The sequence below is a fragment of the Microtus oregoni genome, unplaced genomic scaffold (genome assembly GCF_018167655.1).
Source record: "Microtus oregoni isolate MIOR12 unplaced genomic scaffold, Mior012 000000F_ref0000247, whole genome shotgun sequence".
Taxonomy (NCBI): Eukaryota; Metazoa; Chordata; class Mammalia; order Rodentia; family Cricetidae; genus Microtus; species Microtus oregoni.
Window position 1 is genome coordinate 26,231,502 of NW_024543059.1, and position 18,411 is coordinate 26,249,912.

Sequence of the window (18,411 nt, forward strand, 5' to 3'; positions counted from 1 at the left end):
ATGCCACGCTGTGTTTCTTGGCAGAATGCCTTGAATTCATGAAGAATGTTCGCTAAGTAAAATCCAGAGCCGATACTGTTATTTAGAGAAAGAATGCCAGACAGAGAAAGGTAGGAAAGCATCAGAAAATCCCCACGTGCCTGGCCGTGCCTTATGGGTTTTCACATCTGATTTTATTTGTTTTGTTTTGTTTTGTTTTGAGACAGGGTCTCATATAGCCCAGACAATCATGAAACTAGCTGAATAGCAGGGGATAGCTTTATCCTCTCCTATCTCTGCTTCCAAAATGCTGGGGTTGCAGACAGGCCCCACTGCATCCAGCCTAAGTTTGAATACATCAAAGCTAGGAGGAGGAAAGAAAGTCTGATATCTAACTTGTCTGTGGAGTATGGAGTTTGGGGTGGGGAACTTTCCAGGTGGTTGTTGATGCCAGCAAGCGTTTCCATTGTGATCATTTTTGTTTGAGACATAATCTTGTTACGTGACAACCCAGGCTGGCCCCAAACACAGGATCTTTCTGCCTCGGCCTCCTGGAGGGTAGGGGGTAAATGGTCTCACAGGTGTGCGCTACCATCCAATGCTGTTAGGATCATTTTATAAAACCCTTTCCAAGGTTTCACTCTCCCATTCTCTCTCCCTTCCTGCCTTTTTGCTTCCTTCATTTCTTTCCTCCAAGGCCTTGGAAATAGAGCCCACAGCTTTGTGGGTATTCTAGGCAAGACTCGATACCCGCAGCCCTGTTTTTAGTTCTTAATCTATATGGGATAGGAGATAAAAATCAGAGACTTTGCACTGAGAACTTGGGCAGCTTGCCCAGTTCCCCGAGCCTCAGAATGGGGCAAGAACAGTGTGCATCGTGGCCATACTTAGGTTAGCAGATGAGGGAGGCAAACACCTGGCACGTGATAGTTACTCAGCAAATGAGGCCCCCTCCTCTGTGTCCCTGCCTGCTCCTTCCCAAGCGATGCATATTTTTCCCTGCCCTGGATAATCCTATTTGATATGCGTTAGGTTCCTATTTCAACATTTTTGTATTTTTTTTTAACGTTTTCTACACACAGAAGCTCTCCTCTGAACCTTTTTAATTTGATGCTCGTTCTGGGAAAAACAAACAAGCCTCCTTGTGCTGTTTGTTTTCCTCTATACCCAGCAGAGTGTTGGAGGGTTTTCCACACACACGGCCCCAGTTGTCTGACACTGTCTACCGGGGCATGGTAGATCCACAGGCTGAGGCTTAGACCCCAAGGCTGCCCACCCCGCCTAGGTACCACTCAAAAGCCCCAGCTAGCTTGTGCTTCTAACTGGTGGGTACACACTGGGGCTTCCAGAGTCCCTTCTTTGGGTTCAGTTAATTTACTTGAGCAACTCACAGAACCCAGGGAAATATTTAAACCAGCTTCTTTAAAGAGCATCACAAAGAGTACATATGCAGGATACTCAGAAGAGGCCTGGGGAAGAAGTGTGGAGTGTTCCGCCCTCTCCCTCAGTGTGCCAACCTCCCAGAATCCCCGTGCACCCAACTATCTGAAAGCCCTGAAAATGACCTGTGGGTTTTTGTGGAAACTTCACTATGTGGTCTGGTTGCTGGCAGACCTGGTGCGGGCATCCACTGGGTGTCTTTCTAAGCATTCTTCTTGTCCTCTCTGTGCAGGGGTCATGTGTCATTCTTCCCTCTAGGTTATGTGCAGAACCTTCTGGAATGGCGAGGGTCTTAAGACTTAAGGAACTGCTATCGGACAAGATCAGACCAATGTTTTATTGCCTGCTCCATTACAGAAAAGTGGGATAAGATTGGCATATCTTTGGCTTACCTTGGGAAGAAATTTCTGGGGCAGGAACCATGGATTAAACCAATAACAACATTAAAACTATATATATATATATATATATATATATATATATATATATATATCGTATAGCAGATTATTTCTAATCTTAGGTGATCACATAACTTAATGGGATTGCCTTTTAATGAAAGAGGACAGACAGGATCCCAGGGAATAGATTAACAAAGTAGACCCATCTATGAGAACAGAAGCATGAAGCAATAGAGTGCACGGCCCTGATTCTAACTCCTCCACCTGAGAGATCTGGGGCAGATAGTTGACTAGCTCTGATTTTCGTCTTCCCGGCTATAGATTGAGGATAATATGTTCTGAGCACCGTCATTATGAAGAATCAGTCACATCTATGTGAAGTGCACAGGGCAGTAATGACTAGTAAGTCCTGGTGTTTTTATTATCATGGCTTAGGGACTTGCCATTCTTACTTTATTGTGTCTTTAGCAAGTGATCTTCGTTTTAGCAACTTGTCGTAGAAAACTCCTGTTTGCTCGCTCAGCTGCAGTTAGAAATCTTCATGCATCACTGCTGTGCAGTTTCCCAGGCTTCCTTAGTGCACACACAGCTGGGAACTGTGTGTTCCAAGCGCCCACTGTAAACAGACTCTCTTCTTACTGTAGATGTCACTAAAGTAAAGTAGTTGTTGTGTTACCTTTACGTGACGTTTGGACAACTTAACCATGATTCCAGTCAGGAGTACTAATTCCCCACTTCAACGTAGACGTATGTGTATGCTTCTCTCATCTCAGACACAGATGTGATAGTACGACTGGAAAGACGCGTGTGTGCATGGCCAGGGCTTAGGTGGACTGCCCTTTTGCTGAGCAGAGCCAGGGGCCTTGTTTAAGCAGGGAAGAAGTACCATGATATCATCGTGGGTTTCTGTGGGCTAATGCTGGGGTCTAAAATTGAGAGTCTGTGGCTTTCTTCTCATCCAGCAACCTGCACTTTTTCCCCCATTGCTGGGGACATTGTATCAGGATTTTTTTTTTTTTACTTTACTCCTGTAGTCTTTCTTTTATAATGAAGCCCAAATGCTTATTGTAAGAAACAAGGTATTTTCAGTCTCATAAACTCTAAAAGGTTTAGATAATATTATTTTGAAGTTTTCTAATGTGTTCAGTTTATATTAAAACAATGTATGAGGGGGGGTGCCCAAGAGTGGTTTTGCTGGATCCTGAGGTAGGTTGATTCCCAATTTTCTGAGAAACCATCATACTGATTTCCAAAGTGGTTGCACAAGTTTGCATTCCTACCGGCAATGGATGAGTGTTTCCCCTTACTCCACATTCTCTCCAGCATAAGCTATCATTGGTGTTTTTGATCTTAGCCATTTTGGCAGGTGTAAGATGGTATTTCAGGGTTGTTTTGATTTGCATTTCCCTGATGGCTAAGGATGCTGAACATTTCCTTAAGTGTCTTTTGGCCATTTGAGATTCTTTCGTTGAGAATTCTCTGTTTAGTTCTGTACCCCATTTTTCAATTGGGTTATTTAGAATTTTGATGTCTAATTTCTTGAGTTCTTTATATATTTTGGAGATCAGTCCTTTGTCTGATGTGAAGGTCTTTTCCCATTCAGTAGGCTGGGTTTTTGTCTTATTGACTGTGTCCTTTGCTTTACAGAAGCTTCTCAGTTTCAGGAGGTCCCATTTATTTATTGTTGCTCTCAGTGACTGTGCTACTGGGGTTATATTTAGGAAGTGATCTCTTGTGCCCATGCATTGAAGAGTGCTTCCCACTTTCTCTTCTATGAGGTTCAATGTGGCCAGATTTATATTGAGGTCTTTAATCCATTTGGACTTGAGTTTTGTGCATAGTGATAGATATGGATCTATTTTCATTCTTCTACAGGTTGACATCCAGTTATGCCAGCACCATTTGTTGAGGATACTTCTTTTTCCATTGTATAATTTTAGCTTCTTTGTCAAAAAAAAGTCAGATATTCAGAGGTATGTGGATTAATATCTGGGTCTTTGATTCAATTCAATTGGTTAACTTTCCTGTTTTTATGCCAGTACCAAGCTGTTTTCATTACTGTCACTCTGTAATAGAGCTTGATGTCAGGGATGGTGATGCCTCTGGAAGTCCCTTTATTGTACAGGATTGTTTTGGCTATCCTGGGTTTTTTGCTTTTCCATATGAAGTTGATTATTGTTCTTTCAAGGTCTGTGAAGAATTGAGGGATTTATCCCTACTGCATGTGCTGGCTTTGGGGGAACCTATTCTCTTTGTATGTGTACCTTGCTCGTCCTAGATATAGTAGGGAGGGCCCTGGACCTTCCCCAAAGCAATGTGCCTTACTCTCTCTGAGGATTGGATAGGGATGGGATGGGAGGGTATGTGAAGGGAGTGGAAACTTGGATTGATATGTATAGTGAAAAAAAAAGAATAAAATGTTAAAAAAAGAAAAATACTTAAAAAAAAAACAATGTGTTCTGTCAGCCAGGATCTTAATTCATGTACACATCTGGTATTATTTTAAAAGGGAGCATAATGGCTATTCTCTTAAAATAATGTTCATAGAAGTGTTCGTTTTTTCCTAAATTTAACAAAGTAACAATATTTCACATATCTGTAACTATTAAGCATTCATATATGTAACAGGGTAGACCAGCTAGTAAATTCATGGCTTTGGATGCATAGAAAGCCACTTTTCATTCCCAAAACTTCATCATCTGTTTATTAAAATGGAGGAGTTGCATTTACTGTATCATTTATTAGGCTGCAATACACATCTGACTTTTCCAAAGCATGAAAGGAGTCTCCCATGTTCTGTTTCCTAACAGGAAGGTGACCAGACCATTCTCAAGTGGCATCAGTTCACTGGTTCGAACAGATAGCACGAGCTAGCTAGCCTCATAACTGTGTTGTCTTGGGTCAGAGGTTGGAAGCCAGAGGTCAAGATGTCAGCACAGCTGGGTCTTTCTGAGGCCCTGACAGGACCTTCCTAGGCCAGGCCCCTCTCCTTGACTTGTGCACGGCTTCCTTGTCCCTGTTCATGCTCCCGTCATCTCCCCTCTAGACTGTGCCTCTTTGAATGTCCCTGTTGTGAGGACACCAGCCATAGTGGATTCAATCCTACCCTAGTGACTGTATCTTAATTATTACTTATACAAGGACAGGCTGCCATAGCAGAATCCTATAGATCAGGTGGCTTGAATCTCAAAAGTATTTTCTTATTGTTCTGTAGGGTAGAAGTCACAAATCAGAGTAGCTACATGTTTGGTCTGGTGAGGGCTCCCCTTCTGGCTTACAGATAGCAAGTTTCTTACTGAGAGTAAGAGAAAAGACAGCACTAGCTGTCTGGTGTCTCCTACAAGGGCACTAACCATGACAGGGTCCCACACTTATGACGTCATTTTTTCTTACTGCATTATTTAAAAAATGACTGCCAGCCCACCTAGTGTGTGCCGTGCTCTGGAATGGGATTTACTGTAACTGAATCAACTAATTCTTCTCACTCCCGGAGTCTGAGGCAGCCTCTGCTTCTGCGCAGGGACGTTCTCATGAGAAAGTCTCTGATAGCCTAAATGTGTCGGCTGTGTACGATGAGCTGTTTGCTAGGTGACTCTTCCACAAGTTATGTGCGTGGGACTTCGTCCTATCAGCTCTTATAAATATTATTTTTCTTCTGGCTTGAATTTCTGTAATGAGTCAAAGATAGGGTTTTTATTTTTAATCAGGAAACACATTTACAAGAGAAAATCCCACATTTCTCACGATGCCTGTGGGCTCCGGTCTGTGCCAGCGGCATTGTGATTCGTCTCCTAAGGAATCATCGTGGTTCTGTATTTTAAAACCAACTCAAATGCTCTTTCTGCTGCCCAGCTGTAAATACACACAGATTCTGAGTGTGCGGAATGCCTGTGTTCTTTGTAGCCCTTGTCAGCAGCCTTTCCTAACTGGAGCTGGCGCATAGCTCAGTTTCTCCTCTGAGACCTCCGACCCTCCAGGGCCACAGTGAGCACACACCAACTGTGGTGGTGGTGGTGGATTCCCCAGGAGACTTGTGAGAGAGAAGTCTACCGCCGCCAGTACAGTAAGCAGACACAACCAGTTGCTACAGGAGCCCCTCAGAAGCAGAGAAGTGTGTGGCCTTGCTATGTCCTAGTAGCACAGGTAGATACCTCCAGTCATTCTTCCTGCCAGGCTCAGGCTGTTTATGCTTAGAAGCTTAACTTTTAAAAGCTTGGCAGTTGCAGTATTAAAGATTGTATCCCTGGATGAAGGAGCTGGCTAACAGTGGCCAAGCCCTGCCTCAGCAGTTAAGTGTGCACCACTGCGCTTACCGAGGACCTGAGCTTGGCTACCAGCATCTATGCGGAGCAGCTCACAGCCACCTGGAACTCCAGCTCCGGCAGCATCCAGTGCCTTCAGCGTCTGAGGGCGCCCGCACTCACATATGCCTGTCTACACACAGAACACACACACACACACACACACACACACACACACAGAACACACACACACACACACACACACACACACATACACACACACACACACATACACACACACACACACATACACACACACACACACACATACACACACACACACACACATACACACACACACACACATACACACACACACACACACATACACACACACATACACACACACATACACACACACATACACACACACACATACACACACACACACATACACACACACACATACACACACACACATACACACACACACACACATACACACACACACACATACACACACACACACACATACACACACACACACACATACACACACACACACACATACACACACACACATACACACACACACACATACACACACACACACACACATACACACACACACACATACACACACACACACACACACATACACACACACACACACACACACACACACACAGAACTAAAGATAAATCTTACAAGTAAGAGTCTGGCTTTACCAGCTAATTCTCCAAAACACATTATATGCCTAAGATCTGTTGTGTCTGAAGTCATTTTACTTGCTACTTATACAAATGTATATATTCTGATGTTGAATAAAAATAATAGGGCTAGAATTCGGACTTTAACATTCAGGAGGGCAGGGTCATAGCTCAACAATAGAGTGCTTGCCTCACATGTGTGAGCCCCTGGATCCAATCACCCCTAGCACTTCCAGAAGATAAAGGAGGGGGGGGAGAGAGAGGGAGGGAGGGAGGAAGGAAGGAAGGAAGGAAGAAAAAGAAAGAAGGAAAGAAAGAGAAAAGAAACAATTACAAGCAATACAAAATACCTCACAGAAAGCTCATGTAATTTCCTGAATTAAGAAAAATAACTCCAGCCAGGCTTGATTGTTCCAGACCAGGGAGTATCTGAGGCAGGTGGATTACAAGTCCAGCATCTTCTGGGGTGTAGGGTGAGTTCAAAGCCAGCCTGGAAAACATAATAAGACAAAAGACCAAGTCTCAAAGTGAAAATAGAACGCAGCTGGAAACACAGTCCAGTGACAGAGTGCTTGCCTAGATGAGCCATGCCTTCGATTCAGTTCCTGGAACCACGGAAGGGGTTGCAGCTAAGTGAAATCCCCTATTGCGTTTTCACTCTTTAAAAGCCTCTTTGTTTGACCTAATTGTGTTTGTTCTGTTGGTTTTTTTTTTATTATTATTATTATTTTTTTTTTAATTTATTTATTTATTAAGGATTTCTGCCTCGTCCCCACAACCGCTTCCCATTTCCCTCCCCCTCCCCCGATCAAGTCCCCCCCCCTCATCTGCTCGAAGAGCAATCAGGGTTCCCTGACCTGTGGGAAGCCCAAGGACTGCCCACCTCTATCCAGGTCTCGTAAGGTGAGCATTCAAACTGCCTAGGCTCCCACAAAGCCAGTACGTGCAGTAGGGTCAAAAACCCACTGCAATTGTTCTTGAGTTCTCAGTATTCCTCATTGTCCGCTATGTTCAGCTAGTCCGGATTTATCCCATGCTTTTTCAGACCTAGGCCAGCTGGCCTTGGTGAGATCCCAATAGAACATCCCCATTGTCTTAGTGTGTGGGTGCACCCCTCGTGGTCCTGAGTTCCTTGCTCGTGCTCCGTCTCCTTCTGCTCCTGATTTGGACCTTGAGATTTCTGTCCGGTGCTCCCGTGTGGGTCTCTGTCTCTGTCTCCTTTCATCGCCTGATGAAGGTTAATATTCCTGAGGATGCCTATGTGTTTGTCTTTGGATTCACCTTATTTTGAGACAAAGTCTCACTCTTGGTAGCCCGTGCTAACCTGAAACTTATTCTGTAACCCAGGCTAGCTTTGAATTTGTAATGGTGCCATCTTTGTGTTTCAGTTAGCTTAATCTAGAAAATCCCTAAGAGACAAGACATGCCCACGGGTTTGTTTCTGTGATTCTAAATCCTGTGGATTGACAGTCAAGGTCAGCTATCCGTTTACTAATGCATGCGAAGCTTGTCTGGGATTCTGGTCTGCTTCATTGGCCTACGTCTCTCTCAGCCAGCACCAAACTGCAGCTGCAAGGCTTAGTACAGCAATGATGGCTTGGTTTTTTTCTTCCCTTAGAAGTTGTTTTTGGTGATGCTTGGGTCTGGATTTTTTTGTTTTTGTTTTTTTTATTTTTAAGCTTATTCTTGGTCCAGTTGGTTGGTGGTTTGGTTTTTAGATTTTCTATAAGAATTGCATTTAGCCTATGGAATAGTTTGTATGGAATCTATGTCTTTACGGCATAGATTCCTATACTGAATTCTTTCATAGAATTATTTACTGAATTCTAATGAATGCTGTGTGTCCACCGACTAAAGTGTTCCTTTCTTTCATCAGAATCTTAAGATTGTCCACAAACAAATCCTGAGATGCTTTGTTTATATCCAAGGATTTCATTTTCTTTCTGTAGTCTTAAATGGTATTTTTACTTCAATTTCTATGTGCTCATTGTTCATATAAAGAAATATCTGTTGTTTTTGCAATTGTCTTGTATGTTGTAGCTTACTAGTTTTTTGGGGGGGGTTGGAGTATTTTTGTAGATTACATGGAATTTTCTGCATAGACAATTATGTCTTACCATCTGCCAATAAATAATATCCTCCCTTCTGGTTGCCTTTTTTCTTGCTTTATTAAAGTGGTTAGAATTTCTAGTGCTGTGCTGTGGTTTGAGAACAACTCCTTGCCCTCCTCACCACCATCTTAGGGGGAAGCATCTGCTTTCTCATTGCTAAGTACAATGGCAATGGCGTTTACTTTTAAGTACTTTCCTTTTAGCAGATTGAGGAAAATTTTCTATATTTGTACACTGAAAATTTCCTTAAGGGTACACAGTGTATTTTGTAAAATGCCTCGCCTCTCTCTTTTTTCTTTTTTTAAGGTTCCTTTGTCTTACTTATGTATGGGACTATTTGCCTGCAAACATGTATATGCACCATGTGCATGCCCTGTTGGATCCCCTGGAACTGGAGTTACATATGGCTGTGAACCACCATGTGGGTGTAGGAACTGAATCCAGACGCTCTGCAAGAGCAACACTGTTATTAACCTCTGAGCCATCTTTCCAGCCCCCCCTTTTTTTTCTTTTAGAGGTTCAGGGTCCTATTTATAGTCCTGGCTGGCCTAGAACTCACTACGTAGCCCGAGCCAGCCTCTAACTCATAGAGCCCTCCAGTCTCATCCTCCCAGCTCTAGGACTCTAAGCATGAGCCACTGCTCCCAGCTCAGTGCTTTTTATGGGGATAAGTAAGTCATTTGGTTTTCCTCATTTAGCTTGTTGGTACATTGATGCGTTCAGATATTCAGCTACCTTACATGCCCAGAGTGACTCTCCCTTGATCTCTATGCTTAGTATTTTGTTGTTGTTTTTATACTTTTTCCTGTTACTTCTTGAGTATCCTTTACTCTGTCCTCATGAGAGCTATTAGTTTTTATTATTCTGGGGCTTTGGATTTTGTTGGTTGGTTCCTGTTTGATTTGGGAGTCAAGATAATGCTGTCTTCATGAGTTGGGAACTCTTCTTTTTCTATGAAGGAAATTGTACTAAAATACCTTCTTATTAGTCTTTAACTATTAGTTAGGATTCTCTAAGAAAAGCCATCTGATAATAGAATATCTTTTAACTTACAAATGCAGCTTTGTCGATGGCCTTATGTTTTCATGGGCTGTCTACTTCATCTTGGCTGAGGTGGGTTTTGGTCATTTGTGATCTTCAAGATAGTGTTCTTCTAGGTTGACAATTTATGTATTTAAAATGGTCAGCGTGTCCCTTATACCTTTTCAGTAGCCGTGAGATCCGTAGTGATAGTTTTGGTTTCATTTCCAGAAGAATCTGTGTGTCATCTCTCTGTCTTGTTAAAGGCTTTGAATTAGTGACCTTCATCTAAGAATCGATTTTTATCCCATTGCTTTCTTTTCTTTCTGTCTCCTGCTTGATTCCCTGTGATGTTTCGTTCACCTAAGCCTTACTCCCTCTGAAGTCTGAGGGGAGTTCTGACTTGTCTCATCATCTCACTGTGTCCAGGCATCTGCTGCCCATTCCCTGATGGCCTAGTAATGCATTCAACACTGAGGCCTCGGTAAAGCGCCTTTGTTGGCCAAGTCCAACCATAGTCTTGGTTTCTTTGGCTCAAGTGTTTAAAACCCAGGTCTCATGTGCTCTCCAGATTCTCAATGGGATGATACGACAAAACTTTGGTGTGTGCATCACCTTTCAGGAGCTCTCTTAAAGTGAGCACTGGATGGCGCTGGCATTTCCTCTTTATGGCCCTACAGGCCTTGAGTATTGGTGATGGTGGGTCCTGCCTGAATAGATCAGGCACTTCCTTTTCAGACAGCCATCCTCTATGAAGCCATTGAAACCTTTTAGGTAAAGAACACCTTCTTAGAAGGTGGACAGCTTCATTTCCAGTATGAAGATCTCTAGAGACTCAAGGTTCTTAGATTGGCTCTGTCCAAAGCCTCAAGTTCCTGACTTTACTGACTAGAACCTTTGCCTTATGATCCTTTGCATGGTCACGTTCCCTGGAGCTGAGCAGTAGTTGATGCGGTGTGAGAACTGGAGCTGGAGTCCAGCACCCACATAAACCTGTGTTGGTGTTGCAGCCTGTCTGTAACCCTAGCCCCAGGAGTTAGAGATGGAACCCCAGAGCAAGCCGAGCAGCCAGTCTAGCTGAATTGGTGACTCTAGGTTCCAGCGAGGAACCCTGCCTCAGTATAGAAGGTCAAGGAAGACGTACACTGTTAGCCTCTGGGCACACACATTTATGCACACACGTGCATCCCATACACATTCCAACAGGTGCCCACAACTGCACACACACACACACACACACACACACACACACACACACACAAAGAAGTCAAGATACTTTTACCTGGTATATGGCTTGCTGGCCTCTGTATCTAGGCTTCAGCCACATGTTTCAGCTCATGAGAAAATGATTCCTTTAGGATCACCATAGACATTCTCTTGCTGTGTCTTGATCTGAGATTGGAAGACACTAAGCATGTCTGGGTTTTGGTTAATTGTTTGGTTGGTTGTTTCTGATTCTCTTCAGTCAGAAAAGGCCATCTTGCCTGCAGGCTTTGACCTCACCCTGGTGCCATAACTATTGAGTGTTCCATGCACTTGGTCTCCCAGAGCCTTGCCATCCTCTGTCACCCTGTCTGACATTTTGAGTGCCGATGGTCAGCAGTGCAATGTCAAAGGCCGTCTGCAGAGGTTTCTTTCCAGGACCACAGAGAACGGCAGAGATAGGATCATGTGCTGAGCAGTCCGCACAGGCTGTCCTGTGACAACAGCACACTCTTCTCCCCTCACCAGAGGATGGCTCTTTGGGTGGGAGGAAAAGGCCTCTGAGAGCCTGCCCTGTCCAGAGCACATGGGGAGCCCCAAGGAGCTCATGACGCATCGTGCAAAGGTGCCCAAGCAGGAGTTTGAGAAGAGCTTCTCTCTTATGTAAGGCCTTTGAGTCACATCAGCAGATTCTGAAATTAATTCTCTGAGCAATCTGTGTGAGTATATTTTAGTAGGAAAAATTCCTTCAAATGATAGTACATAAACCGGTCATGCTTTTTAGTTTCTTTATAGATGTTTATTGTTGTTTTGAGACAGGCCCTGTCTCTGTAGCCCAGGCTACCCTGGGACTCATTGTAGTCCTCAGGCCTCAGCCTTGCAGGTACTGGGACTATAGATGTGAAACACTGTACTTAGCTGTGACTTTTATAATGTACCTCAAATTCTTTGATTGCCCTGTAAACTTTAGAAGATGGAAACGCTTTTCCCTTAGCTGTTAATAGGGATGGTGTGTCATCCAAATCCCACTGACGGAGGGAGCACACGTGCACACACATGCCTGACCTGCTGCCTGGACTTGACTTGAACACCACATCTTACATCGTAGGTCTCTATAATGCAGCCTACTCTTCATGCCTCGTCACTTCTTCTAACAAAGAAAGACTGTCTCCAGTGGGGAGGAACCAGAGCTTCACTCCTGAGCTAACCGTGCTCCTCTCTCCCTCCATCCCCCAGGAGGACAACTGTTGGCTTCGTGGCTTACTGCTGCTCCACCCAGTGTCTGCAGACCTTTGACCTGCTGGGTTGATAAACACTCAAGAGCTTCAGGAGCACTGGCAGCTCACACTGCAGCTGCCTGCTGCCGCCCAGCGTGTGTGGCCGTGCCAGGAGAGTCCAGCCAGGCGGAACAGACCCTTCCATCCTGTCCTCTCCTGTGCAGTGCGGGGGCATGCCGAACTCTCTGGACATGTCCTGATTGGGCTTCACAACTAAAAGGCCTTCACCCTTCCCACAAGTTGGAATATATCCTCCCCCAAATTAAGAACGTTTTGTCTTCTGTGTTTTTCTTTTTATGTGAGTGTGTCTCATACATAAACTATTTAGTCAGATGAGCTTCCCACGTCTAATTTAAAGCGAGCTGCAGTTCCCTGAAGAACTCTTAATTTGATAATAGAACCAAATTAACTGTTGGCCAACATACCTTTGGTGATGATCCTTCTGCCTTTCCCCAGACAATTATTTCCCTCGAGATTATTCTCAGGGCTTCTCCATTGGAAACTTGTCAGTTTCTAAAACCCCAGCAACCCCATGGCTTCTGCAGGGCGGAGGCGCAGCAGACTCCAGAGCACACGCCTCTAGAGAGTCCCTGCCTTCTTTCTAAGTGTTGCAACCTATGAAGACATTTTCCGAGAGAGTTTAAAAACTAAAGTGTAGATACTAATTAAATACGCTCTTGTTCAAAACTACTACAGGAAAACAAGTTTTGAAATGTTTGGGCTTTTTGCTAAGATTTTTTTTTTATACATAATTGGCAAGTTTGAGACCCTGATCGATCCTCCAGCTTAGCAATATTTACTCATATGTGAAACCGTCTTCATCTTGACCATGAATTCTCACTGGGAAAACTGCAGTGAGCAGAGCTACATTCCACCTCCAGCTTTTGCAACGTCCACGAGCTTCCCCTTGCAGAGAGACACTCACTTTGTGGGGGATGCACTGATTTCATCTTCCTTTGGAAGGATGGCATTTTAATCTGCTTTGCTTCCAGATGTTCATCTGGTTGCCGTGGAGTGGTTCTTTTTTTCTGAGGGGGAGGGGGAGTTCTGTATAATTTATATAAGACAAGGTTGAGAGGAGAACCAAGGAGGGTTGCTTGGTGGAAAAGCTATTTCAAAAAAAAAAAAAAAAAAAAAAAAAAAAAAACCTGGTTGGTGACATTTTATTAGCCAGCCTAACTGTAATTCTAGGCTCTAACGGTGCCAAAAATCCTCCATAGTTACTGACAAACGTGTGATCTCTTTGCAGTCACACCACCTGCTGCCCAAAACGCAGACTCTCCAAGTAATGGCAGAGGCAGAAAACCGCCATGCATGCCAGCTGTAGCGCCCCTGTTCCTACTTCCTCCCATCCCTTTCATAACGTGGTCTGTGCAGTCTTAACATTTCAAAGGCCTAGCGTACAATAGGATCTGAGGGTCTGGATCGAATGCGCCACTCCTTTTATTCTTTAGAAGAATGAACGTTTCAGCATAACCCCGACATGTCTATAAGTTGGAGGGAGAAAAATGTGACCTGAAGCTTCACATATGTGTTTGGCTTAAGTCACTGTTACCTACCACATGAACGGCAGTCAATACCTGGCCACATCTTTCTGTTTCACCCAGTGCTATATCGTATGTCTCGAGTGGAGCCATGAAATGTGCCACCCAGATAGATACTCAGGAATTCTCATGGAGACAATGAGGTGTGGGATACTTTTGTTTCACCTTGTTTAAATTTTTACAATGTTACCTGAATGGCAGTGTACAGCACAGCAGCAGTAGGTTGGGCAGAGAGCCTCTAGGCTGTCAGTCTTAACCTGGGTTGGGAACAGCATTCTGTGCTTCACTGATGAGAAAGAACTTAAGGTGGTTTCCCTGGTGCTGTTCCTCATGGAGACTTTGTGCGGATGCACTGATGTCATTGTCAACCTTTTGGTGTTATAAACAACTCTTGTCAACTGGAGAAGACTTGCCTCTATGTTATGTTCTCCAGTTGTATCCAACGCTTTGGGCAAAAAAGAAGACTCGTGTTGTGTCTTCTTTGCTCCCTCCCTTTCTTTCGTAGGGAGCCTATCCTGAGCACGGCACATGCTGGGTAAGCACCCCATCGCTGAGCTAGACCCCCAGCCCTGTTTGTTGTTGTTTTTGCTGATCAGGCGGACAGATACCGCATAGAGGAACAGTAATGAGACGAGCTCCTTGGAAGGTAGAATGTCTTCGGGTCAATTCTCCTCTTCAGCTCGCGTGGGTGACTAGTGCCAAGCTGGAAGCTAGGGTGGCCTCAAGGACGGATCCTTCTATGATGCGTGAGAGAGCCACGGCACCCTTTTTAGCTGATTCCACATCGGTGTTCTTCAGTAGGATTGTCACCATATCAAATAGTCGTGATTATATAACATTGTGCAAGTGAAAGTGTTGTATCTTCAATGTGTGTGTGTGCTCATATATGTGTATATATATACATTATGTACGTGTATACAACTTTTTCACTTGTACATATGTGTGCACATATATATTGCATATATATAATTTTTTGCTGTTTGACAGTTTCATACGTTTCTATTGTGACTTTCATTTGCTCCCAATGGAGCCCTTCTTTTCACCAAGTCCCCTTCTGCTTCCATGTCTTCTGTGTGTGGCCTCCTGCGTGTGATTAGTTCCTTGTCTGAGTAAGGGGTCACTCACTGGAGCAAGGGTAACTCATCAGTGGCACCACCTCTGTAGACAATGACACCTCTGGGGACAGCCTTCAAGTCTCAGTTGCTCGGGGGAGGGCCTGGTTGGCTCTCCTGCATCCACAGCGAAGCACTGACCGCTCCAGTTCTATAAATGCCCCTTTTTAAGAACACAGAAGAGCCCTGATGGTAGCCCACTCTGATGGTAGAGGAAAGCGATGAACCACACTTGCTATCTGGTTCTGTTTTAGAAACATCTCTTGGTCATTGCCATGAGAACTTCCTCAGGCCTTCCACACACAGCTCACTGTGTTAACACCCACCTCACATTGTCTCACACTGAGTATTCCAACTTAAAATACGGTCTAAGAAAAAAAGCCTTACCACTCTACAAATTCCACAGTAATTTCTTTCAAATACATGAGCACTGCACAGTCTCTGGGAGCTTTCAAAGCTAGCTTTGAAATTAGTAGTAAAATTATACTTCTCAACTTGAAAACTCAGACCTTACTTTGACTATAAGTAGTTCAAGTGTGATAAATGTCTCAGTGGAAACGAAAACATTTTTAAAGTTATGAGCATGGATTGCTAATGGACAAACAGCACCCAAGCTCCTGCAATTGGATACCGAGCCATAACAGACTCACTTAATATTTGTGTACCTTTATAGAAGACTGGGCCTTCATAGTATTTTTATTTTTTGTGGCTCCCATCTACCGTGCTTGTCCCAGGGAACCTCGCTGGACTGCTCCAGGGACTCTGCACGTCTTGCCTTTTCTTTAGGCAGGGCGGCTACAAGACTAGTACTCCTGCAGATATAGCTCCATGTCGAAACCCAAGTCTGACTGTCCCTATCCAGGAAGTGCCTCCCACTGACATCAGCTGGTAGATCTAAGTGGTGAGGGTGTCTGTGCCAAAGAGATTGAGCATAGCCCAGCGACTGTCATCCTCAGGAAAAGACGGTGCTTCACAGTCTAAGATGCTCTTTGAAGCTTGACTATGTGGTCCTTTGTACTCCAGAGACTCAGAGTGCTGGCAGTCAGAGCAGAGGCAGGACAGGGGGTGGGCCTTTGGAGATCATTTCTGCATGTAATTAAGACACAAGAGTTACTGGGGTTGGGTTGGGTTGGGTTTCTTTGGTTTTGTCACCTTACTGTAGGGATATAATTAACTTTTCTATCTTCATTAAAGAATATCAAATTTTGTTTTTCATACTGTCCTAAGGGTGTGGGTGTGTGTTTGTGCATACATTTACATAGAGCATGGTCATTGTCTAAAATGTATGGTCTAGTTTGACCACATGATCATGGAATAATTGTTATTTATAGAATATAATTGAACTTAAATTATGTGAATGCTCAGAAATGTAGATGTCCTCATTGTTTCAACCAAATTTACTTTGTTAAGAGAAAGGGGACTTTATTTATTTATGTCAAGGCCAGCAAAATGGTGGGTGGAAGCCATCTGATAGTTCTCCGTACAGCGTAAAAGCAAAGAGAAAATCCTCCAGAATGATGGGATCTACTTTTCCTAGAATTCAACAGTAATTACTAAAATGTGCAGCAATCCAAGGCGTGTGTGTTTATTAAGAGAGATGAGTTCAACAGAATAGTGGGCCTTGGAGTATAATAACTGGCCCGTTCCCATCTCCACCGCAGGACACAGACGGAACCAGCAGCTCCATGGGAGCCACGCAGAGGGGCAGGGTGAGGGGTCATTTCCAGACTATTGTCACGTGATCTGCTTGCCACCCTTTAGATGTCACCTCTAAAAGTGCTCTTACTTGACTGGAGCTTTGTCAGGTGTGACGAAGCTTTACCTCTATCGCATGTGCTGGGAGATCTTCAGGGAATTGGTTAGTGTGTGACTGTTTGAACTAGCAGAGAGCCTGTGGAAACAGCAATGGGCTAAGACCGAGTAGAGAACCTGTGGGAACAGCAAATAGGCTAAGACCCCGTGGAGAGCCTGTGGAAACAGCAATAGGCTAAGACCCCATGGAGAGCCTATGGAAACAGCGATAGGCTAAGAATTTCCAAGGAAAGCTGGGGAATGAGGCAGCCAGGGGTCAGACAGTCACGCACATATGCAGGGCTGAGCACGTCCAAAGGGTCCTCCCCTGGCTCAGGAGGACCTGATAGCATCCTGAGCGCTCATCTCAAGTTGCCCCTGAGGCTCTGGGGAAGCAGACAAGCCAAAGGCAGTGCCGTCACCTCTGACCGAATGCGGAAGGATTGTCCCTGTAAGCACTCAGCGCCCTGAGCACGTACGGGGAGTCTCACTGATTCAGGTAGGCAAATCTCCGTCCTGTCATCATCTGGTCACGAAACTACCAGAGCATACACTTTAGTGCGTGGCCCACAGAGAATGCAGACCGCTGAACTCTAGAAGACTCACTAAGACCCAAAGGCTTCTACAACTGCAATAAACCTCACAGGGAGCTGAAAAAATAGGATTTCTGTCACCACAATGTCCCGTAAAGTGTCCGGTTTCCCAACGCTCCCTGCCCCCCAAAAATGAAGTCTTTAAAAAAAGTATATGAGTTATATGGGTTCCATGGTGGGAGCCAGGGGTGGAGCTCCTCTGGTAGGGTGCTGGCCCTGCATGTATGGAGTCCTGGGTCCCATGGTGGCTGATGTCTGCAATCCCACCACTTGGGAAGGAGAGGCAAGAGGTCAGAAGTATGAGTTTGTCCTCAGTTACATAGAATTCCAGGCCAGCATGGGTTACCTGTCTTTAAAAACAAAGGTGGGAGAGTGTGAAACTGATGTTTTACTAAATGTTGATTCTGAAGTTGAAAGCACTAAAATGGAAACTTATCGTGGCCCCAACACTGCATCTGAGCTGCCGGAAGAATGATAAAACTCAAATATAGGTCATTTCAGATTATCCAGTTCCAAAGGACAGAAACAAACAAACAAAAAACAGAGTGAGGAAAAATAGACTCAGAGGCCTGTGGAATAATATGACCAAGCACTGGAACTTATGCTTGATTGGACTCTTTAAAATGGGGAAGACAAAAAGATGTTTAATGGCCAAGGACTCCAATTGGGTGTCAGTCACTGATTTGCAACTCAAGAAGCTCAAGTGTGTACCACGAAGGAGAAGTCCAAAGAGTCTCATGACTGGGCACGTCATCACGTTGTCCACGGCAGACCTGAAATAGGGAAGTTGTCGCTCAAACTTTGGGTGGTCTTCACCAAAAGCTTGGAGACCGGAAGGTAATTGAATGACGTATCCAAGTACAGAGAGTAAATGACTATCAAATAATTCAGTGTCCACCTCAGAGGCCAAGTGTTTGGTTGTGGTGGATAGAGTTCTTCACTGGTAAATCCTTCCATTTAGGCAACTTACAGAATGAGAAAAGATCTTCAGC

At 44.3% G+C, this 18,411-nt stretch overlaps 1 protein-coding gene across 4 annotated transcripts in view; it reads left to right on the plus strand.

The window, feature by feature from the left end:
- Lrrc28 (leucine rich repeat containing 28) overlaps positions 1–12,645 on the plus strand; it is a 101,985-nt gene extending 89,340 nt beyond the window's left edge. For all 4 annotated transcript variants that reach the window (XM_041657960.1, XM_041657979.1, XM_041657989.1 and 1 more), the window contains one exon: positions 12,339–12,645. In XM_041657960.1, coding sequence (XP_041513894.1) covers positions 12,339–12,411 — 73 coding nt within the window. In that variant the 3' untranslated portion in view covers positions 12,412–12,645. The remainder of the gene's footprint in view (positions 1–12,338) is intronic.
- Positions 12,646–18,411: the final 5,766 nt, after the last annotated feature.